Genomic DNA, 25276 nt, shown 5'->3' on the forward strand with positions numbered 1-25276 from the left:
TGTGGTTTATACATGTAACTACAACCTACCAGGGCCAGCCTTATGGATAGGCGACATGGGTGATCGCCCAAGGTGCTGTGGTCGGGGCTGCCGTCCAAGTGCCACAAGCTGGTGAGCCTGGTCTAAGTGTGGGAGAGCCAGGGGACTGGAGCCCCTGGCCAGCCAGGCCAGGAGGGTGAACAGGCCCGCCTGGAGCCACCAGCCTGGTGGGGAGGTGCAGGCAGCGGGGCTTGCCCCTGCCGATCCAGCAGGCCAGCCCTTGGGTCCCCCCTTCCCGCAGGCTCTCCTCCTGTTAGACAGTTGTGGGGGCATGGTCAGGGGAGCCCCCGGGCTCAGAAACTCCTCCCTGTGCAGCCCGGCTGGGCTCTGGGGCCAGGAGCTGGTCCTCGCACTGTGCACCCCTCACTGCTGGTCTCAAACTCAAAGAAAGGATGCCAAAATACAAGTTTGCCCATGGCGCCATTTTCCCTACGGACAGCCCTGCAACCTACAATCCACCAGTAAGTGAGACTAGATATAAAAATGTGCAAATACTCAGAATAACTTATTCAGCCCATAATAAGTATAGTGACTCATGCCCATATGACAAAATTGAGTTGTGTATCTTGCACGTTCAACCACGAGAGCTAAAATGCGGCTTTAGCAGAATGCTGGAGTTTAAAAATGCATCCTGTTTACCCTTCTGTGGAAAGATGAGAGAGAGTGATTTGAGGAGGAGATCCTATCCTCAGTGGTGGGAGGGAGGGTTTGTGCCAACCACGTTGCTCTGCAGAATTTCCTACCAATTAATCTCTGGCACCACTGCCAGAAGCAGAGTGCTCTGTTTCCGCCATCCAAACAGCTGACTGTTGAGAATAAAATTGAAAATATCAGACTGTAAGGGACTGAGTTAAAATACATTTCCTTTTTTGCCCCAGTCATGAGATGAAATGCTCTTTTCTTTTTATAGAATCGTGAGTTTTGTGGTGGTATAACAGATGGACTGTCTACGGTTCATATGTTTTAACCATTTAATTTGCAGAAACTGTTTTAATCTGGATAATTCAAGATTTTATACATGTTTCTAATTCTATTTTAATGTTTCTTAGCCCCTATTCAGGCATGGAAGCAGAGGTTGATAAGAGTGACTTATATAGTTGCTGGTTAACACTTTACTTCTGCAGTTGCAATAATGACCTTTTAAAGACTATTTTCAGTTTGAGAAGAGAGACTTTCTTTAAATCTGTTCTTTCATTAGCAAAGAGAGACATTAATATGTGATATTTTATTCTTTTTGAAAAAAGTTCCCATTCTCAAAGACCCTTTACTGTCATAACCCATTGATCGTGTTGGTGCTACAGGGATTATGACTAACCAGAGTAAAGTATGCTTTTTACAGTTTTGTGAAAGAATAGAGAGCAGTTAGCCTTACTGACATTTGTGCTGTTTGTTTTGCAGGTATTGGAAGAAATTTCATGTTACCCAGAGAACAATGATGCAAAAGAGCTAAAACGTATTTTAACACAACCTCATTTCATGGTAAGCAAATACTACTTTGGCTGTCCTTAAAAACATTCCTCATGGAACGTCAGCCAAGAATGTACTATCTAAAGCCTATAAGCAACAAAACAAAAGTATAGTTAACTGCACACAAATATATATTTAATCAGCATTTTTAATGTGCTAAGCTAGCACAGCAGCTGATATTGTTATGGGGCTAATGCATAGTGCTTGCTACACTGAGGGACCATTGTTTGTTTGCTGCTTGTCATGAGGAGAATTGCAGTTTGCAGACAGGGCTATTTTGCAGGTTTGAGCTCACAGATAAGGGTGTTATTCCTTAAAATGATTGTTTTTTTAAAGAAAATAATAAGAGAAACTAGTAAGAAAAATCTAAAGAGACTGGCAATAAAGGTAACTCAAATCTAACAGACATCAGTAGCATTGAGTGAACACAGTCACAAAGCAATGGAACTGTTCATTACGAAATCTTACAAAAATAGGGTAGATTGGAATCCTTTTTTAAACAAAATCAGTTCATGTTGTTAGCAGTGACATTCTTTGGCTCAATAGCCTGTTAAAACTATTTCACCCAGCCTAGTAGCTCTGTGGTTTGTCCTTCATACTACCACGTGATTAATCTAGGTTAGATTCCCAGTTCCGGGGACTTGTTTTGGGAGCTGAGAGGGATGTAAAATGGAGAAAGGAACCTGTGGATGCCAGGAAGACATGGTGAGGATCCTCCTTTCTTCCAAACCTGTGTTGGGCAAAAATGTGTTTATTCGCTTTTAGAATGTTTCCTATATTTAAATCTAGATTGGGGTGAGTCAGACGGGTGATACAGTTCAATGAATTTGGAATTTTGTACCTAAGATAAACTGTCTGGTATATTTCACACATTTTTATTTTGGGGGCAGTGATGGCCTTATGTTCAGGGGTCTGAGCACCCAAAACTCTCACTGAAATCACTGTGTGTGTCTCTAACCCAAAGAATGAATGTAAGGCGTTACCAAGATTTTGCCCAGCTGAGGGCTGAATTGGCAATTTGCGCGCACACAAAAATTAAAAAAAAAAAAAAAAAAACACCACAAAGCCAACCAGAAAACAGCACCAGATTTTCATAAAATAAAGCAAATTGCAACCACCTTAATTTAATAGGCAGATGAAGCCTGCAGAGGCTTCAGGTTCCAGCATGTAGCATTCCAGCTGGATTCTTTGAAGATCAGAGTAGTTCTGTACCTCAGCTGCTTGGTGTGCCATTTGCCTTATGGCCATACCCACTCTGATAATGGTAGCAGAACCAGCTCTGCTTTAGTAGACAGTTGTCTACAATAGAAAAAATGAGACATTATGACTGCCAAGCTTATTGTGAGAAGGGAATGAAGCAGTAAAAATAAGAAATGGTACTGACTATTGCCCAACTTTTCTATTAAGTGGCTTATCCTGATTCAACTTTTTTTTTTCCCCATGTAATACATATCTTGGATTTATTGCAAAGACATCAGAAGTAAAAGCAGACAGAAGTCAATAATGTATGTGATTAGATGGCAGTTTGGAAGGCTAGCTGATCTGCTTTTATGTGCACACCGTTTTCAAAGTAATCCCCAAATAATAATAATCTATTAAAGATTTTCATATTGAGTCAAATGACAGGCAAAGTGTTATGCATCAGAAAACTACTTTTATATAAAAAATAATTAAGCTAAAGTGCTCATAGACATTTTTTAAGACCAGCTGTCAGAAAACTCTTGCAACAATTCTTTTTTAAATGTTTTTGATGCGGAATAAAAGACTGATTTCCCTTTTAAAGTGTTTAAATTATATTGATGGAGGGTTATTTCTAAGCAAAAAGAAGCTGTAAAAAATCTTCATTGCAAAGATGAAATACTTACTCTTTATTTGTGAAAAATGTGAATCCTTCTCCCGCAGTTTAGGACATCAAGATAGATGAGCTAAACCCCTAGGCACCTCATCTGTGTCCCAGTGGACATAAGTCAGTAGACCTCACAGGGGACTGAGAAGAAGTTATGTTTAAACTAGATGTAATTCATTAATTAGATAGCCAGAATCTGTAATTTTAGTCTCTGCCTTATGCTTTTGTACCTGCCTTTTGGTTTTAATTTATAGATTAAAATTCTCAGAGTATAGAGAATTAAGACAAACAAATATGGTATACTCTCTGACTAATTTCAGAGTAGCAGCCGTGTTAGTGTGTATCCGCAAAAAGAACAGGAGTACTTGTGGCACCTTAGAGACTAACAAAAAAGTCTCTAAGGTGCCACAAGTACTCCTGTTCTTTTCTCTGACTAATGATATTAAAACACATTATCAAAGACAAGTTATTAATCCTAAAAAATGCAATCCAGTGAATCATTTTGGGGCTACTGACCTTATAAACGAAATCATTTGACATATAATTGGCACTCTGCCATGCTTCGCTGACGCTTGAAAACCACATTAGGTAGTGGTGGAGCGAGAGAACAAAATATTTGAAAACATATTAATTATTAACACTGTATGTGAGCAATGTAAGTAGAAATAACAGTACAAAGTGTTATACTGTCAGCCTATTTTCAGTATGCCGTTAGAAAGCTTAGTAAAATAAAATATATTCTAGTTGCTATATCATTGCAGTCTAATGCACTGAGAGTCAGGACATATGGTATAGTCAGTAGGATCACATGTCTTAAGCTAGTGTGTATTTAGGATGTAAGGTTTAGGCTTGTAAGCTTCATTATCTGAGGAATGTGATACCAGAATCAATAATTTTTAACAGAGGCCAAAAATTAAGATAGCAAAGGTAGGTCAAAACAGCATAGATGATGTTGAACATGAGTGCCCCTGGTTAAACCAAATATTTTTCTAACTTCTGGCAATCAGTCATGCAGTAAAGTTTTTTAACTTAATGCTCAATAAGGCCCAATCCTGAAAAGACTTATGTTCATGCTTTACTATTAACATTGAGCATTCTGTGTGGGTCATTCATTTTAAAGAATCATTTATTTCAACCAAGAGCCACTGCAGCAGAGTAAAAGTCCCAAGGCAGAAGTTGCTGCACTTCAGAACATCACTTTCTCTTTGTTTTTCTAAGAGAGCGCAATCATTTCATATACCTAATACAGAGGCATCGGCTGTAGATGGCTACTCTTTCCAACTTTTGTCAAAAGTTAACAAAAAAAATGTCTAAAACTCATCAAAATACATTTCCACATTCATTGCCAAGGGACTCTTGTGGGTCTGCTCAAAAATAATTTCTTTGAAATGACTCTCCAGCAGGACAGACACTTGCTAATCTCTGAAATGGTTCCTAAACTAATCACTTCCTAGAATGCTTACATTTATCTGGTTGTATTTTTTACAGGGCCTATATATGCATTAGTGTGTTTTTAAGTACGGTACATTATTATTTGCGGGAGGTTCAGGCTCAAAGTTAGCCTTTCATATTTTTCATTCTGGGAGTTTTTAAAATGTTTGTTTAACCATTGCCTGCCCAATGATTACAAATGAGATAATTCAGCTGATACTGCGTGGTTGGAGCCTGTTTGAATTTTCTTAAAATATGGATATAAATTTTAAAAAATATAACCAGATAAATGTTGGTTTTAAATGTATGCTTTCTAGGAAGTGATTAGTTTAGGAACCATTTCAGGGATTAGCAAGTGTTTGTCCTGCTGGAGAGTCATTTCAAAAAGATAATTGTCTTTGTACTGCTATAACAGTAAATGTGAACAGCGGTGATATCTGCAAACTGGACTGTTCTTTTGCATCTATTCATGTGGCAACATTTGAAATGTTTTCCCGCACAGGGGGATTTTGCATTTTATATATTTAGGTATTTATAGCGCATCCATCACTATGTATCTTCCTTCATTGTTCCTTGCAGTGAATGATACAGAAATGTAGTGGGAAACAGCATTTATAACTTCTGCCACAATACTTAGAATTCTTTCAGGACCCATATGGTCCACAAAGGGAAAAGAACCAGGAAAACACGACCATACTGTAACAACAAACCATAACAGAGGAAATTGTGTAGTTTAAAGGGAAACTATGCTTTAGATTAAATATTTCGGTGAAATTCAGTTTAGTGCAATACAGAAATAGGTGTTCTCACAATTGTATTATCTATGTGTGTTTATGGAGGCACAGATGTAAATAATCAAATATAGTAACAAACCTTACAAATATTTATCATCATTTATTTTACCTACACACAAGTGTTGTATTAATCCAGTCATTAAAAGCTAATTGTTCAAATCAAATACAATTATGTTATGATGTTTTGGTTTAATGTTGCTTTAGAAAACAGAAATGTATCACTTGGAATCTTGTTAAGAAAAGGCATTGTTAGGGGCAGGTCATATAATGGACACAATCAGATGGCTGTACTTGCTGATTTGCCTGAACAAATATTTCACCCTTAGATCAGAGGATAGAAAGCAGTCTTTTACTAATTGGGTTCAGGAAACCATAGCAGACTATTCTGTTAAAGATAGGGTTACCATATTTCCACAATCAAATTCCCCCTCTCCCCCCCTCCCCCCGGACTCCCCATACCATTCTGGCTCCACGTGTTTGCAAAACACGCTGCCCGGTGGGTCGGTTTGTGTGTTACACAGGGCTGCAGACAGAGGGAGAGGGGGCAGGGGAGGGCTCTGGCTGCTGGAGGCCAATGGGAGCGGGTCAATCAGCCCAGCCGCCCAATCAGCAGCCACACTCTGCATGGAAGGGAGGCGAGGGAGTAAAAAACCCCGAACATTTTAACCTTGTTACCAATTCCTCCCGGACAGCTATTTAGAGACGCAAAAGCCGGACATGTCCGGAGAAATACAGACGGATGGTAACCCTAGTTAAAGATCATCTATGCACAAATTCCAGAACACACCCTAAAGCACACACTCTAGAAAGACAGACAAAACAAATGCCAACTTGCACATAAGATATGTTTTCGTCTTCTACTCAGGGCTGCTTGAGACACACAGTCAAATGGACAGTTTTCAGGAATTTGTGGGGATAAAAATGAAAAAGAGAATCTGGTCTTGTCAGTTACCAAATTAAGCTAAATTGATACGTCACATACAAGGCAGCTTAAGAGTGACTACACCCTCTTTGCACCAGTTTAACTAAATCAATTTAAAAACCAATTTTAGTTAAATTGATTCAGCTTCTGTGTGTAGTCAAGATCTCTGTAAATCTAGATAAAATGAACAGTCATGTAAGGTATGGAGCATTGACGAAATATCTGTAAGTATGAGGCCATTGTTGGAGCTTAAAAAGTTAATAACAGAAACAGATGCCATTAAATATTTAATTAAAAATAGTATTTGGACTGGCAGTAGGTTTGAAATGTTAGAAAAATCTGAGAATTAGGATCTTCCTGTTTTGAGTATCTTGAGGGATAGGAGCTGTTGTCAGTAGCTACCAGTGTGGTGCTCTGCTCTTGTTCGATGATGATAACAGTTGGCTGCGTGTGTGTTCCCTCTGTGTGCTGCCCCAGTTCTGCGCAGATAGCTGACACAGCAGACCCCGAGAGAACCCCCAGTGACCACAGACTCTAGTAAGGTACGAAGGAACCCGAGCCAGGTTTATTGTCAAACGAAGCATAGTAATAGTTTCCCGTAGACTCTACAAGACATACTACGAATTTGTGACCCCTGGCAATGACCGGCTAAGTCAGTGGCAGGACTTTCCACTGCCCCCTAGGCCAGACAAAGATGCGCACTCCGGGACCTACTTTTATACAGTTACAGGACAGATTACTCATCCCTACTGACATATTGAGGTACAGCCTTTTGGCTCATTAGGGTGTTGTTCATGTTGTTTCAGACAAACAGATCTATCCATCATGCTGTCCTTTTGACCCTGTCTTTAAGATACACCTGCCTGTTCCTTGTTATGTCTATGGAGTGTCCTTGTATTGGGCTGTCCAGGTGCCATCTTGGCACAAGTTCCTCTTATTAGCGCTTATGTGTGAATGCACCTGCTTCTAACAAACCTCTTCTCGCCAACTTCTGTGAGCGGGGCCTGCCTCTGGCTCACAGCCCAGCTTTTGCTTAGCAGTGCCTGGAAGTACTTTGGTTCAGGCTTCGGGCCTCAGACTGGGCCTCTGACACAAGAGTTTATATTTCGGGGCCTCATCTTACTACAGAAGCTACATGCCCCTATCTCTCGAGATACTCTAAACAGGACAGCATCAGCTCCATAGAAAGCCAAATTCCCCAAATTAGTTTTAAAATTAAGGAAGGTGCCTTAAAAGTTTATCAATCCTCTTTTATAGTATATAGTGCATGTTAAACGTGGTGTGGCCTTTCAGGAAAAGGGCAGAATTTTGTAGGTAGCCATAAAATCCCATCCATTGTCTTGGAGTCACTCCTGAGAGACACTCCTGAGAGTTTTGTAATCGAAAACTAAACAGCCACAGGGACTCATTCCTCTGTCAAAATGAATCAGACATGATAAACTCAAGCATGGGTCTTTCAACATGCAAGTCATGGGTCTCTACATTTTTAAGTGGTAGCGCTACATGCTTAACTACAGAGTAGTGTGGCCAGTCTGATGCAGAGTTCTATAGAGTACCAAACACTGTAAGGAGCAGGCTTGCTGATTTCAGCCCTGTGGGAAAGTAATCCTTCTCTCCAAGCTTCTACAGCCTTTTGGATGATATAGGAGCAGCATTGATTGGTTCAGTTGTAAAGCCTGTCCAGGCTTTTGACAGAAGGCTGTTTATAATACAGGTACTTTAAAGAATGGTAAGGTCAAAAAAGCAAACGTGAAATAGAGGGACTCTTCAAGGCCCTGAGAAATCCCCACGGGAGAAAAGAGGGAGAAGAGGGATGTCATGCAGTGTAAAAACCAGATACTGAATGTTCTTCAAGTACTTGAGAAATTTTTAGATTTTATCTAGATTATATCTCCTGGTAATGTATTACACTTTTCACAGTTAGATAGTCTAACTGTCTTTGATGCTGCATCTATAAGTAACTAGAAGGGTAATTGATATGCTTATCAAGTATATTTTGATAAGTTTAATCAACTATATGTGATACTGTACAATACATCAGGAAATGTAAAGAAAAACTGATGAATTAGTACTTGAAGAGCTTATGGTCTCAGGCTGTGATTTTATCAGCTGTCACAAACTAAACGGGATTGTGCTGCACCAGTTCTCTATGGGAGATGAATAAAAAAACATGGTGCTTATTAAAGTAGTTATGTTGGCAATTGAGTAAGGCCATGTGTCCTGCCCTCTGAGTCAATATAGAACTAGTTCCTCACCATAGTGTTAGAGGACACTGTGCCAGATGTTGTCCTCAGAATGTATGTAAAATAGAGATGGAGAAAACTTGTAGTCATCAGGGGTTTTTTTCCTCAAGAGAAAGGGTGCTAAACTCAAGGGTCTTGGCCAAATTCTATCTTGAAGTATTATTCTAAATACCTTGCAGTTTTCTCTTGCAGTTTCAAATGAATATATTGGTCATATTCGCTTTCTATCCTAATGGTCTTGTAGTGTTTGTAGTCAAGGGTTGCCTATTTCCATCCCAAAACTCACTTTCATTTCAGTGTTGGAAGAAGTGATACCTGTACATGTGTGTGGCTAAGCTTTTCAGACCTGTGTGCCTAAAGTAAGGTGCCCACACATGGATTTAGAAGCCCAAATAAAAGTAGGCTGATTTCAAAATTTGCTGAACCTGCACTTCCCACCGATTTTGGTAAATGAGTGAAGAGCCTAATTTAAGCACCCAAATTTACACACATATACTTTATGTACACATATACTTTCATTTATAAAATGAATATTGTGTTTAGGAATCCTTGGAGGTAAAAGGCCTTATATAAATGTAAGAAAGTAATATGGGCATGCTCTAGCTTCTGGGGGAAATATTAAACCTTCTGTCAAGAATGAGAAAAGGCACCAGAGATTATGGAAATCTGACTACTTCTGTAACCTCCTGTAGGCCTTACTTCAAACTCATGATGTAGTGGCACATGAAGTTTACAGTGACGAAGCTTTGAGAGTTACGCCTCCTCCCACCTCTCCATACTTAAACGGAGATTCTCCAGAGAGCGCCAACGGTGACATGGATATGGAGAATGTAACACGAGTCCGACTGGTACAGTTCCAGAAGAACACAGATGAACCAATGGTATGTAGGCAACAGTACTGTTCTCTTTCCTCTGTAAAGAGGAAGAGGTGACAAACTATCTTAGTAGTTTCAAACCACAGCGTTTATACACAAAAGTTGTACTGTTTTAACTGTATGAGTATAGTTGAAGGGTGGTACAACCAACATTATGTGGACACAGTAAAACCAGTTTAAAAGTGCTTATACCAGTATAGCTTATTCCCATATGGAAAGGGAAATAAGCTGTACTGGTATATGTATTCTGATAAAAGCAAATCACAGCTCTAACTGAAATAGTTATACCAGCACAAAAACTGTGTAGACCTGGCCTTAAAATGTAAAATAGTACTGGATAGTTTGCAGTTTAATAAATTACTTTATTTTAATAAACTAATGGTTCTTATGGATTGTTTGTACAGCAGCTACAGTCTTGAAGAGCTCTAAAAACATGATAAAAAGAAACCATGTTAGTGGAGTTGCACAGTTTGACACTCCCAATTACATAAGTCCAAGAACAGATGCCCTGTTAAGATTTCATAAGGAGGAATGTATTTTGAATACACTTCTCCAAAACGCTGTTATACGGTATACATTTTTTATTGATTAGTATAGACTATAAAATATGTAAAATTATTTAATGCTATAGCCTGCATACTAAATGACTGTGTCTTCATCTTATAAAGAATCATTGTCTTTACTGGTAGTTAAAAATGCATCTGTATTTTAACCAAATTTTATCCGTTTTTTAAAATGGGAAATTAGTTCAAATAGTAAATGGAAAGACCTGTAAAAAGAATATTCCATCTCTGGAAAACAAATGATATACTTTGATTTTTGATGGGGCTTGGAAAATAGCAAAAGAGGAAACCGTGTGTATGTTCAGCATCTGGAGTGTTTCCATAATAAGTTTTATGGCGGTTATTTGATCTCATAAGAGCAACAGTGTATAAATTCATAAACTAAAGGTGAAATTCTGGCCTCTTTGAAGTCAATGGCAAAACTCCCATTGATTTCAATAGGGCCAGGATATCCCTCTAAAACATAGCTTCATCTCAAGCTTGCAGCAGAAGTGACCATTCTTAGTAGTTGAAGAAGCAGGTTGCTGAATATTTTTTCTTAATGATTTAACAATTTCTTTTACTAGGGAATCACTTTAAAAATGAATGAGCTGAACCATTGCATTGTTGCAAGAATTATGCATGGAGGAATGATTCACAGGCAAGGTAATCTTAGGATGTAAATGATTTTATTCTCAAATTGGATTACTCCCATAATCAAATACATTTTGTGTAACAAGTGAGACCCTGATCCTAAAACTTACTGTTCAACACCAATGGATCCCTGTGTCTGCATGGAGTCCCATTAACTTCACAGGGTCACCACTCAGGTGCAAGGGTCTGCTCACCTGGAAGAAGTTGCAGGAAGGGGCCCTGAGTGTTAAATTTTTGCTTTAATAGGTAATGATGCAGGTCGTCTCAAATTGCTTCTACGGAATATCAGTTCTAAAGTGTATGTAATTTTGGAAAGTGTATTTATCTAATTCTTTTCTAAAATTCTCAGAGTAAGCACAGTATTTTTTTCTTGATATATCAAAAGTCTCTGTTCAGCAGAAATTCCACATTTCTCCATGTATTGTCACAGAACTTCTGAGACTCATGGCAGTTTGACTGCTGAGATACCGAAATGTGAATCTGGAACCAAAACTTTTCTCACCCATGCAGCTTGTACCTTTGTGTTTGGCTTTCACTGCTCTGAGCTGTTGCCAGACCTTTAGACCTGTGCCTGTTCCTCGGTTCCACTCCCATCCTGTGTGCCCAGATATATGTCAAAAGTAATTAATGGCTGAGCTGAGAGTTACCTACTCAGTAGTGAAACTAACCCTGGCAGACTGCAGATATGAGTTGTGTCTCTAGGGAAGTTTGCAATTTGAAAACTGTCATTTTGTGCCACTGATCAAACTTTTCTTAAAAGTGGCAGATTTGAATTTGTGTGAACTTGTATATTTGCTTAACGGGACACCATCAGCTTGAATCTAGTCAGCTTTTTAAAATGAATAGAAAAGGAGATTTGGCATATAAGAGCCACAGTTGCTTTTTTGTCATTGACTTCCTTTGGGATCACTTAGATGGTAGTCATCCTCCATGTAGTAGATAGTTATTAGTTTGTATAATAGCCACAGCTGTTTCCAAAATCAGAGGGATAGATCCTTTTTAACTTGTTATAGAATTTTCCACTATACCCATCAGAGGATGGTGCCTTGCTATTTTTAAATTATTGTACAACGTCTGGAATTTCTGAAATTTCTCGAAGGTATTTAAGCTTTTCTGTTTGTGCTTTATTTAGCTTTGGAATGCTTCTGAGTATATTCAGAAGTCTTGAAATATTATTACTCTTTTCTGAGTCTTCTCCATATAAACGTAGGCAAAATGCAGCAAATGCTTTAGCATTTTCATTACTTGTTCATTTTTCTTAAATGTCTATTGGTGTTTTAATCTGATTACCACTCTAGATGCTTGTTGCTTCCTCGGTTGGTATTCCAGGAGTCTGCTGACTTTTTATTAAGTTATTCAAAATTTCTTTGAGTTGTCCAGTTTATCAACTAAAATGTAAGCTGGCAGTAGTTTCAGGTGCTACACCAGCCCCTGAATCCCATTACCGATTTTTGAGGGTTTACCATCACATTTTCTTATTTTTAAAAATTGTTTCTTTTCTTCTATTAATGTGAGGAAGAACAGAGGGCTTCCTAACTAAACAGGGAAACTGACAATACACAGAGGACTGTCAAATACTCAAAGTAAACAAACTGGAAAAATAGCAAAGTATAATTACCCCCATTTTAAAAATGGGGAAGCAGAGGTTGGAAGCTGAAGTGACTTGCTCAAAATGAGTAAGTGGCAGAGCTGGAGTTAGATCTCAAGACTTCCTGACACTCCGTGTTTCTCAGTGTGGGGCATTTTAATTAATCATAAATTAATCACTGAAATAATTAATGTGTTGGATTCAGATCCCAAAAATTCAAGGGGAATAAAAAGGTTAAATAGCGACTTTGAAATGCTGTATGAATTTGTATAGACTTGTGTATTCTCTTAAAGGGACAGCACCAACTGGAAATCTAGCTGGACTTGACATAAAAGATTAAAGGAATACTGTCAGTTTAATAATGGGACTTCTATTTGAACTTTTACTTACCTACTATTGTTACAAGAAACTTTTAAGATTACTAGTCATGAAAGAGATTAGAAACAATGTTGACCCACCTCTAAAGGGATTTGCAATGTCTATAGTGCTTTGAACAAGTGCTTAGTAATGGGTTGTTCTAAAATAAAAGGTGTAGTTTTTTATAGAAACAATTTAATTGCCAAAATGTCTTTTGTCCTCTCGGGAACAACTTATATTTAGGTATTTGGTTCTGTAGTTCCCATAGAACTGTTTTTAATCAAAAGTAAACGTAATCTCGAAGTGGAGATTTTTCATTTTCAGTTACAGCAATAGTGAATTATTAACCAAATATAACAACAACAAAAATCTAACTTCCTTGTTCTGTTTTATGAGACTAACTAAATATTCATAGTAGTTTTTATTTCTAATAGTCTCCTGCAATCAGTGATCAAATACAGTGCATGTGATTGTATCACTTAATGTTCTGTCCCCTATGTGGCTTATTAGCTTCAACTGGATATCATTCCATATATTCAATATTCAGCCAAATGCTATAATTTATATATTCAATACACTCTTAATTTTTCTGCTGTAGCTCTCAATGGCTGCATGCCAGTGTCAGTTTTCTTTTCTTCATCAGTTGGCAATGTGGCAGGTGAGCTAATTTTTGTGCTCTCACCTTTTTCTTTGTCCATCATAATCAGTGTTTCCCAAGCAGGGTCAACCTGTGCAAAGACTCTTTCGTCCTTGCTCCATGTGAACTGGTAATAACACCCCAGTTTCAATCTTTAAGAATTGTTCACTTTGGGGATAAGTGAACAGATTATATTTTAAATTCAGCCACAGAGGCTTATTTATGTTTGAGCTTTTGTCCTCATATCAGTGCTTTAACACAGAATACTTGTGGGTTTTACTCATCTGGAGAATATGTTTAGACTCCAAATGGTGTTCCTGCGTTTTTCTTGCATCTCCTGTACTACAGCTAGACTTCCTGGCAGCTTCAAGCATCCAAAACCCAAGTGTCTGGGTTTTCTGCTGTTAAAGTTTTTGTTTTGGCACATTTGTGTCAACAGGTGTATTCATTTTAAATAGGCATCAGGCACCTATGCTACTGCTGACCCAGGAAACAGACTTCCTGCAGAAGACATGGCACTGCAGGTTGCCTATTCATATCTGTAAGAAAATGACTTAATTTGGAGCTCCCACAAATAGTTAAACCATGAATCTGTAAACACCCATGCCCTAGGACAACTAATAGAGCATTTTATGAGCAAAGATGATGCTGTTATAACAGCATGAATATGATTACATGGTGAAAAGAGACTACTGTGGTGTACATGGACTGCCTCCAACTTTGCCAGCTGCAGAACTCTCCTCCAGCTGCAGAATTTGCTTCCTCAGAGGAAACTGTTCCCTGTTCTGTCCAGCAGGGTGAGGGGTGTCTCAGACTTTTATACATAGCAAGAGCACATACTGGCTGATGATGTGCTAATTTGGGTTAGGTGAAGGCAGAGGAAGAAGATTGCCAACCCATGGGCACCCTGTTCTTTATTATCATCAATTTATTTATATATTGCCATTGATACAGAAAAATACAAAATACAGTTGGTAAAATAGAAAATACAAAATACAGAAAAGCCCCTACCCAAAAGAGCCTACAGTCCAAAGTCTGAATAAATACAATACAGATAATAAATGAGGAGTCAGAACAGGGAGTGCTAATCAGATGTACACCATGGTATGGGAGTCATTAGGCTGGGGAGAAGGCACCACATGGAGATGCCAAGAACATCACCTCCCAACAGAAAAATGGGGAGAGGCTGTCCCAAAACGATTAAAGCCTCAAACCTCCCTCTCTCTCCAGTGACCCATTCTGACCCCTTTCTCCCAGCTATTAGCCAACCCAACTCTCCACCAAGACAAAAGGACAGAAGTCTTTAAATCCCCTCTCAGCTGCCCACCTCCTACACACACCAGCTGCTATCGTCCAGTTATGGATTGTCAGTACTAGCTTCTGCCACAGAGTAAAATAAATGGAAAACATTCAAAAGAAGGGATTGTATTTAACTGTATTATCAAAATGACTAACCTTATGAGCATATTCATGATATTTATTTCAATTTTTCATTCAATCATAATTTGTGTTTGGATGTTTCCCAGCAATGTTTTTACACTGTTGCAGAAAGTATAGCATGCCAGGGGATATTGTGCATTATTGTGCCATAACAATGAAGGTGTCTGCATGCAGAGCTTAGTTCCAGCGTGGTACAGAGCTCTAATTATTTTGGAATCAAATATATTTTTGTAGAAGGTGTGAAGTGCTGAGAAAGTTTGCCAATGCTGAACTTGTATAACTTTTTGTTAGAGGGTTAGGTGGTCAATACGCCAGCTGTGAGCTGTTTTCATTTGAAATTCAAATACAGAGCTGCTGCATTCACATACAGTAAACCACTAACTGTGATGAATCCTGATTAATGTTCCACAAGGCAGGACAGAGGAATTGCACTGAGTCCCTACCCCTTTTTGCTGTCAATAGGAAGCTCCTGTGGAATTGATTAAAACATTTTCTGTGGGATGGAGGACTTTCTCCTGAACAGATTAAAAATTTGAGTAATCCTGTTCTGTAGCCTTCTGGGAGCTTTAGTGGTCCACAGGGCTTTGTAGCAGTGTTACAGACTAGAGTCCAAAGGGTAATCAGGCATTGTAGTTCATGATAGTGCCTGTTAGGACAGCTCTAGTTAAGTCAGGCTCTCTTTCTGTTATAAAGCACATGGTTTTGGAATTCAATATTTCTGCCATTTCAAATTAAGCTGAAATTTAAAACTCAGATCATTAGCATGAATGTATTTTTTTTTCTTCAATCAATATGGTCATTTTAGATTTAGCAATCCACAAAAACACCATTCATAGCTTAGGTGATTTATTGCCAACATCCGTTTCCACAGTGGCTTCATTTTGAAAAATAGATTGCCAGCTGTTGGTTCTTCAAGTAAAACTAATTGTGTTTGGTAAAGTATTTTGAAAAGAATACTTGGCAAATGAATTTAGTTAATTCACAAAACAAAAAGTAATATAGTAAATGTATAGTGAATGGACTACCCATGTAGAATGATGGCCTTGCTACATAACAACCACTAGCAACCACATTATTTTACTGTATAATCTATCACAATATGCGCATTTTTCTTAGCATCCAAAGCTGCATTGGAATGGACAGCACATTCGCACCATTGATTTCAATGAGACTTTGTATGGTAAAAAACATGTACAGTTATGCTCTGTAAAGACAGGAAAAAATATATTTAATAACAATTTAAAAATCACGGTTTCTAGAGTGGAATTGTTCACTCTGAGTTCCACTGCTTTGTGGGTTTCAGCTAGACACTAAACTCTTATTTTAGCATTTTATTTTAATGTCTTTGTACTGCCAATCTCTGTTTGAGTTTTGGTATTATTTCACAGTTATATTATAAATGTACACATTAACTATTTGTTTTGTTAATTCTGCAGGTACACTCCATGTAGGGGATGAAATCCGAGAAATAAATGGAATCAGTGTAGCAAACCAAACAGTGGAACAACTACAAAAAATGCTTGTAAGTCCCTAAAAGTTTGTTGACATTGGTTGTTTAATATTTTTTAAATAAACAACAAAATTAATCCTTTTTTCTTTTAACAAAGCCTCTCTAAATCACAGTGTTCTTCTTTGTCCTTCCTTTCTTGGTAGCTTACCTGATCCCCCAACACAATCCCTTTCCCCATCCTAATTTCCCCCCCAAAAAATTATTTAATCAATTAAGCAGTGCCCTAGCAAACCACAGACTTCTCCAGGGTTTCTTCTACCGTATCCTTTGTGCATGGAACCCCCTCCCTGAACTAATCCATCAGACAACTATCCTCTCCTCCTTCAAATCCTCTTTTGTGATGCCTCCAAGTGTTTGAATAAATAGGCCATGGTGCAAGTGGCTGAAAGGCACTTGGCATAGATCCATACATACTTACTGGAGACAATCCAGTATAACACAAAGAAAAGGGCATATTTTAAAATTGTGTCTATTAGATTGTCTCCATCTCTTTCAGTACCTACCATATATATGTTACCTGTCAGCTAAGATTATAAATTCTTCAGGAGCAGGAATCATGGCTACCTCTGTACAGTGCCAAACACAATGACAATCTTCCTTTTTGTGACTTTATTATTTATATTATGATCATTTCAAAACCCTGTTGTAAGCAGCATACAGTAAAGCATAAGATTTCGTTATCTTTATTATCTTTGTCTTCATAGCTACAGATGTAATTAATTACCCAAACTTTTTAAAATCCCACCACAGTATTTGACTCCCAACACCTTTTCCAATAGTGAACTTCACAAGTTTGACGCTAATTAGTATAAAATAATATTTTAATCTGTCCTTCCCATTGATTTAATCAAGTGACTCTTTGGTCTCATTACTGGGCAAGGTAAAGAAAAGGGATTGACAGATTTTCACTATGCTTTTCATAGTTTTCAGTATGTCATTTATCTTGTTCCTGTTGAAGATGTATTTCTTATTATTTCTACCTTTAACAGAGTGAAAGGCATCTGTTATAATAATTGGAAATATTCCTTCTTTTGCAAGCATATGTTCATATGGGTACTTCACCATAGGCTGCACGCACCCATGTGCCCTTTTGACAGAAGATTTGAATTAGAAGTGTCCGTGAGTCCATGCCTGCACATTACAGAGGCTTGTGCTTTAGAGCAAAGGCATATAGAAAGGAGTGGACCTGCTGCTACTACAGTTCCTTTTCAACTGGCTGCGACTTGAAATGGAGCAACTGCATGACAGCTGCTTCCTAGCAGATGTTACCAGTTCTTGAACTTGTTTGCTTTATTCTTTTCTTCTTTATTTTCTCTAATATTTAGTTTACATTTTGTTTATCTTTTCCCCTTCTTTCCACAAATTTATTACATTTTAGAAGAGTTCAAGACACCACCCCCCTCCCAGTTCAGAACCAGTTCCTTGGCTTTTCCACCAGCCTTACTCTAGAAGTATGACAAAAGCCCCAGAATTCATAGCCTTCCAGACCTGCAGTAGATATTTCCCTCAGAGCACCGGGCTTTCTAGTGGTCTTCAGAGTCTCAGAGACTTTCATATCCCATTGAAGTGCAAAGTTTGCACAGGATTTAAAAGGGAGATGAGATTGAAGTTTCTCCTTATGGAACACTCTTGAAGACCTGCAGGGTCTGAGTCCCGTCGTCCCTCGTCCCCCCCCCCCCATTACTTCAGTGGCGACTGAGGTTTCTTCAGAGACAAAGGATTCGAAGAGAAGAAAGCTTCCTTCTCCTAACAGAGCCTCCAGGAAAAGAGGTAGATTACCTCTTGGAACTGAACCTAAGGAGACACCGTGTTCCGGGATGAGTACCTTCAAGGATCCTACAGGCACCAGCACCAGGGCTTTGGTACCATCAAAACCAGATAGCTCAGAAAGATAAGCCTCCTAGCAAGCACCATAGAGAGCCAATTATTCCAGCACCATCTAGGCATCAAGACTGCTAGAAGCCTAAAGACTTGAGGAAATCCAAGGCACCAGCACCATCTTCTCCAGTACCGCCTTCAGATAGTGTGCACCCAGAGCATAGAGACGTCACCTCAACAACCACTTCAGCACCATCCTCAGAGGTGTCTCATTTTGCATCTCCGACGAGGGCCCCAGTACCACCCCTGGTCCATCTACACATTTCTACAGCCTTCTGGCACCTTCAGGATTCTTGTCACAAAAGGGCTTATCTGCATCAGAGGAACTGGAGTCCCCCCTCTTGCAGGTACCAAGAGAAGTTCCCCACTAATACCAGTACTACCATGCCAGCCAGGCTCCTCTCCTCCCCTCTCAGCAGGTCACCCGATACCTGTCCACCAGCACCTGTGGGGTAATGCCTCACTCTCTGGTGTCTCCAGCACCAGTGCCCAGAGCCCCTCCTTTGCATTCTGAGATAACACCTCCAACTCTGAAATCTCAGTACAGGGCTACTCAGCTTACTATTTGACACCTCAGGCGGTGTACCTGGACAAGGACACACCAGAGTCTAGAAGGTACCCCAGACCCTCCAAACATGTATGATCCTTCCATATCCACAACCCCAGTGTGCCTACTGGAATCCCTGGACTGCCTATGTGGACCAATTCTATAGGGTTCCTGCCCACAAGAGAATGACTGGAAGTTCCACAGGCCTCAACAACCACCAACACCACAGCTGCAGTCACCAATACTGCGTGCTTCTCTGGTGCGGAAGGAAGATCAGGAGGAGGATCTACAGAGGAGGAGATACCGTCTTCTCATAAATCCTCCTCTGCCCCGGACAAGGCAGTGGTGCCAACACCTCACTTGTATGTGGATAATATTAGGTCACTTCAGGACATAATGAAGAGATGTACAGGGTCTCTTCAGATCTCGACAGAGGAGGTACAAGAGTCCCAGCACTCTGGTGGTTATTCTTCAAACCACCCCACACAACACAATAGCACTGCCCGTTAATGAGGTGCTCTTATCTCCAGCCCATAATTTGTGGCATATACCTGCCACTTTCCCGCCTACGTGTAAGTGGATGTTCCAAAAAAATTGTATACCAGCCAAGAGGCTGGAATATTTCTTCTCCCACCCCAACTCTCTCGTGGTGCATGCAGTTAATGAGAGAAAATGCCAGAGTAGATCAAGATCCCCATCTTCTGACAGAGGCCTCTTTGGTAGGAAGAGTTATTCTTCTGCTGCTCTTCAGTTCCAAGAAGCAAATTATCAAGCCATGATGGCAAATATGACTTTACTATCCTATGCCAAATTCACTAATTTTATTAACAGTTTGCCACAGGACAAGAGGGAGCAATTCTAGGCCCTCACTTCTGAAGGACAACTGATAGCCAAGACCTCTTTACAAGCTGCCTTTGCTGCTGCTGTTACAGTTTCACCATCTTTAGCTGTTATGTGATGAGGATCCTGGCTCCAATCATCCGGCCTGTCCAGAATACGGTGGAAGACCTCCCTTTCAAAGGGCTGAAGCTGTTCAACAACAATACTAGCGCCTCATTGCGTTCCCCCAAAGATGCGAGAGCAACCCTGAGGTGTCTCGGGATCTATGTACCTGGAACAAAGAGACATTTCAGCAAATCAGACTGCACAACAATCCCAGCTATTCCAACATCAACAGTACTGGGCCTGTTCCAGACCTACTGAATCTCCTAGAAGGAGGCCTGGGCCTCACAAGAAAGGGCAACGATCTCCCTACCTGCACCACCCTCCAAATGACCATTATGGCAACCTCGTCATGGGATACGAACAATGCCCTTCTCTGAAGCCACTGTGCAAGCCTATCCTCCACTCCATCCCCCCTTTGGGGACCGCCCATCACAGTTTCTACCTAATTGGGAACTTATCATCACAGACAAATTGATTTTAGAGGTAATGGCTATGGGATACTCTACCCCTTCCTCCTCTCTCTTCAGGGACCCCTCTCATAAGGATCTCTTAAAACAGGAGGCCCAGTCCCTCCTCAGTATGAGAACGATAGAGCCACTTCCCCCAGAATTTGTGGAAAGAGGATCCTAGTCCAAATATTTTCTGGTTCCCAAAAGAAATGGCATTGGAGGCCAATTCTTGACCTCAGGAGCCTGAACACCCATATTCTCTCACAACACTTCGGATGGTGACTATGGTTATCATCATCCTTCTTTGAGTCAGCGGGTTTAGTTTACTGTCCTCAACCTTCAAGACACACATTTTTCACATTGTAATGCACCCTTTCTACAGACATTTTCTGCACTTCATCATTGGCTCAGAATATTGTCGATATCATGTCTTTCCCTTTCGACTTTCCACAGCCCCCACAGATTTTTACAAAGGTCCTCTCAGTAGGTGCAGCTCACCTACATCAAGACAGTATTTCAGCCTTTCCCTATTTAGATGATTGGCTTCTCTAGGGGTGCTCCACTCTGGATGTCCAGTTGGCAACCAACAAGGCTCTAACCTTGCTTTAGGCCCTGGGTCTTTGTATCAACCTAGAAAAATCCACACTGTCTCCCGTCCAGAGGATAGAGTTAATTGGAGCTTCCCTGGACTCTCAAATTGCTAGGGTCTACCTATCTATCTCCATTATATCCCATCTGGTCACTACCCTACAGCTAAGTCCCTGGCCGACTTCAGCTCCTAGATCATATATTGGCCCTGTCATTCGCTACACCACACGCAGGACTACATCTTCAATGCCTTTGGGCCTGGCTCAAAATCTCATATACCCCCGATGAAGGTCTGTGTGGGAACCCCATTCTCATTCCTGCTGCCAACATGAATCATCACAATGGATATCTCCCTTCTAGGCTGGGGAGCTACTTACAAGGTTCCACAAACAAGGCAAATGGTGTCCACAAGCAATGTTGCTTTAGAGCTAAGGGCAGTTTGTTATGCCTGCAACGTCTTTCTCCACCCATTTAGGGTCATCATATCAGAGTAATGGTAGATAACAGAGCTGCAATGTCCTATATAAATTGATAAGATCCCAGTCTTTATGCACAGAATTCCTAAAATTGTGGAACTGGTGCATTGCCTGTCACGTAGAGATCTCTGATTTTCCTACCAGGCCTCCACAACATGGTACCAAAGGCTCTAAGTAGAAATTTCCATTAGAACCACAAGTGGGAGCTCAACAGTGTGATCTTTCAGAACATCTGGAAAGTATGGGGCCTTCCCTTAGTGGATCTCTTTGCAACCCTGACCAATACAAAATGTCAATTCTTCTTCTCCAAGGGGAGACTCAACTGCGACACTTTGGTAGATGCTGTAAGGACCAGGACAGGAGTGGTCAAGCCTAATGGTCAGAGCTGGGGTCAGAAGCCAGCAACCAAAGCCAGAGTCAGAATCAAAATCATGCCAAGGTCGGGGCTTAAGTCAGGGTCAGGAGTCACGCCAAAGGTTGAGCCAGAATCAGGGTCAGGAGTCATCCCAAGGGTCAGGACTGGAATCAGAATCAGACAGCCATGCCAAGGGTCAAGCCAGAGTCAGAGTTCAGAACAACAGCCGGTCAGGAGTTCACTCAATTGCTCAGACAACTTCCTTTAAATTATTCTGGCTTAAATAATGCATCTGGGCTGGATATCTCCTCCAATGAGTAGCTTCCTAGGCAGAGCCTATGGTGGGCCAGAGTTCCACTAAACCCCTCCCATGCTGGTTCTGCAGAGCTGTTGGGTGACTGTCATGGTCTATGAATTGTTTGGGGACCTGTGGGCCCACATTCGAGACCCACAATCCTTCACAGGTGTCCTATTAGTTCCAGGGCCTCACTCTCTCCTCTGTTCTTACCTCCAATGCTGTTAATTCTCAAGACATTGATCAAACTATAACAGCAGCAGGTGAGAATCATCTTGATACCACCTTCTTGGTCCAGACAAGTGAGGTATTCAGATCTACATCACCTTTCTATAGAGAGACCCTGGTGGTGCCTCCCTCTCAGATCAGACCACCTGATGCAGAACTCTGGCACCATGAGACACCACCAACCTTCTGTCCCTGAACCTTATGGCCTGGCTCCTCTGTGTTTCTTGGCTTTAGAGTCAGAGTTCAGCAGAGATACAATCTGTACTCCTCAAAAAGAACAGGAGTACTTGTGGCACCTTAGAGACTAACAAATTTATTAGAATTTGTTAGTCTCTAAGGTGCCACAAGTACTCCTGTTCTTTTTGTGGATACAGACTAACATGGCTGCTACTCTGAAATCTGTACTCCTGAATAGTAGGAAGTCCTCCACTCATAAAACTTACTTGCAGAAGTGGAAACATTTCCTTTTCTGGTGTTTTTGTCACTCTATATCTGTTTCTGAAGCTCTTCCTGCAAGGATCCTTGATTATTTGTTTGAATTAAAAAAACAAGAACTATCTATGAGATTTGTCAAGGTGATACCTAGCAGCTATAATAACCTTTAATTCACCTATCCAGAGCCTCTCAGTTACATTCCTCAAGGGTTTAGCTAATCTATTCCACATATCTGGAACCCCACACCTCCGTGGAACCTTGACTTGGTCCTCAATGTCTTAAGGAACTCTGCATTCAAACCTCTGGGCACATGTTTGTTCCTTTAAGACCCCCTTCCTGGTAGCCATCACCTTAGCTAGAAACATGGAAGAAGTTGGAGGGCTTTCGGCTGACCCATCTGACGCTATCTTCTACTGTCACAGAGTCACACCACACCCTCATCCTCTGTTTATCCCTAAAGTTTTATCAGACTTCCATATCAATCAGGATATTCATCTGCCACTATTCTTCCCCAAACCTCACTCCTCAAGAGAAGAGGCAAGCCTTCTCACCTTAGACATTCGGCGGACACTAGACTTCTGTCTGGACCCTTCATGGTTCCCCTAGACCGGTGCTGCGGTGGGTCCATGGGTCTACACCTGCTCATTACAAGCAGGAGGTCGTGTAATGCGCATGTGCAGACCTTTGGACACTAGTAATTCAAATCTCTGGACAGGAGCTTACAGGCTTGCATTCCACCTATGATAGAGCACCCATAGGGACAAAACATCTTGAACAACTCAAGTTATTGAAAGGTAAGTAACCTTACCTGTATATAACATGTAAATTGAATGGGAAGAAAAATTAATTTATTTTACAACAAAGGCACAATGTAAATCACAAAAAAATAGATGAGGGAAATGGAAATGAAAAAAAAAATGTGCTGATGTGTACACAATTCTGTAAAAATACAGCTGTAATCTCTAGCCTTCTGAAGACCTGTTATGCTAATTCACTAATGGCGTATGTTTGGTTTTATGTTAATAAGAGACAGTCTGAGTGTGTTTGTTTCTAAGTGAAACCACATATTGTAAAAGCTTTCCAGTTTATTTTAGGAAGAACTGCTGCTGCTCTCAGAAAGGTTGTGCTGGTTTCCTTACAAATATTAGAGTGGTTTCTTGTGTTTTAGCTGCAACATCTTGTTTTTTAAAGAAATAATTTTCTTTCTCCAGAGGGAAATGCGGGGGAGCATCACGTTTAAGATTGTGCCAAGTTATCGGACTCAGTCTTCATCCTGTGAGGTAATGAATTTAATGAACCATTCCCATCCTTTCTCAGTCCTGTAACTAACTGCCTGCTGATGGCTGAATGTTATTGCTTTCTGGGAAATTGTTTCTGCCTGTGCTGTTAGATCACGCACACCAATTTTACAACAAAGATAACGGAACAGGAGTAGATCCCACCCACCTACTCAGCCCTGCCTTCATATTCATCTCATCAGCACCTTAACTAACCCTTTACAGCCTATGATGTTAAAAGAAAAAGGAAAACCTCTCGAGTGTCTCTTCAGTTAACATGGAAGTATGGGGTCCCCTGTTTTAAAATTCATGATTTAAAATACTTTCTCCAGGAAGTCTATAAGAGTTCCTAAATTAAGAAGCTCGAATAAATATTTCTGCTCTGTTTTAACATGAAAAATGTATGGATTGATTGATTTGGGCTGTTAAGGGTTAATTGAAGATCCTGTTTCTGTATAAACCTGTTCAGGTACATTTGTGATAATTAAATGTCTGTAACAGTAACATGTGGCTAAATATTATGTTTCTATTGGTAATGTATCATTAGTCAAGAAAAACAGGTTTGGAATTCAGTACTCTTTGAATTAGCAAAGTGATGCTGTGGTTTTGCAAGTTTATATAACTCTTCCTTGCACACAAAGCTATTTTCCACGTGTAACTGAAAGGAATTAAAACATTGAAAATGGCTATTAGGGAAGGATATTCTTCCTATTTGGGCTTACAGATTGGCATAAGCACTGTGTAAGCAATGCTATTCTTTCCATGGAGCATGCTTGATTCTTCAACAGGAGGCAGACACCAGGGTGCGATAGAGAGCATTCCATCTCAGTACCAAAGGAGCGAGTTCTACTCCCCATACTTCCAAATCCCCAAAAATGGCAGGGAAGGTGGAGACTCGTCCTGGACCTTCAACAGCTCAACATCTTTATCAGGAAATTGAAATTCAGGATGATTTCACTGGCATCTGTAATCTCCTCCCTGTAGGAGGGAGTGTGGTTCATGGCCTTCAACATGAAGGACTTGTATTTCCATGTGGATAGTCACACATCATAAAGGAAGTTCTTGCGGTTCGTGGTTGGCCAGGAGCACTACCAATTCCGCATCCTCCCCTTTAGGCTTGTGATGGCACCCAGGGTGTTTACAAAAGTATTCACAGCAGTAGCAGCCCAGATGAGATGCCAGAGATTTATGGTGCTCCCATACCTGGTCAACTGGTTCCTGGTAGGACAGTCTCACCAAGAAGCTGTCTCAGCAATACAATCTCTTCAGCACCTCCTTGCAACCTTAGGTGTGTGTGTAAATGAAGACTAGTCTGTTTTGTCATCCACGAAGACAATAAATTTGATAGGGGCATAGCTGGATTCTGTCTCTGCACGAGCTTTGCTCCCTGAAGACAGCTTTTACACAATGAGCACCTGTTCTCTCGCATTATCCACAAGCCTCAAACTACAGTGCATT

General features: G+C 40.4%; 1 protein-coding gene across 31 annotated transcripts in view; it reads left to right on the forward strand.

The window, feature by feature from the left end:
- CASK (calcium/calmodulin dependent serine protein kinase) overlaps positions 1-25276 on the forward strand; it is a 412098-nt gene that overhangs the window by 344735 nt on the left and 42087 nt on the right. For all 31 annotated transcript variants that reach the window (XM_005301770.5, XM_005301765.5, XM_005301766.5 and 28 more), the window contains 5 exons: positions 1438-1518; positions 9435-9623; positions 10747-10825; positions 16272-16357; positions 23753-23821. In XM_005301770.5, the coding sequence (XP_005301827.1) occupies positions 1438-1518; positions 9435-9623; positions 10747-10825; positions 16272-16357; positions 23753-23821 (504 nt within the window). The remainder of the gene's footprint in view (positions 1-1437; positions 1519-9434; positions 9624-10746; positions 10826-16271; positions 16358-23752; positions 23822-25276) is intronic.

This window comes from Chrysemys picta, chromosome 1, assembly GCF_011386835.1.
Source record: "Chrysemys picta bellii isolate R12L10 chromosome 1, ASM1138683v2, whole genome shotgun sequence".
Lineage (NCBI taxonomy): Eukaryota > Metazoa > Chordata > Testudines > Emydidae > Chrysemys > Chrysemys picta.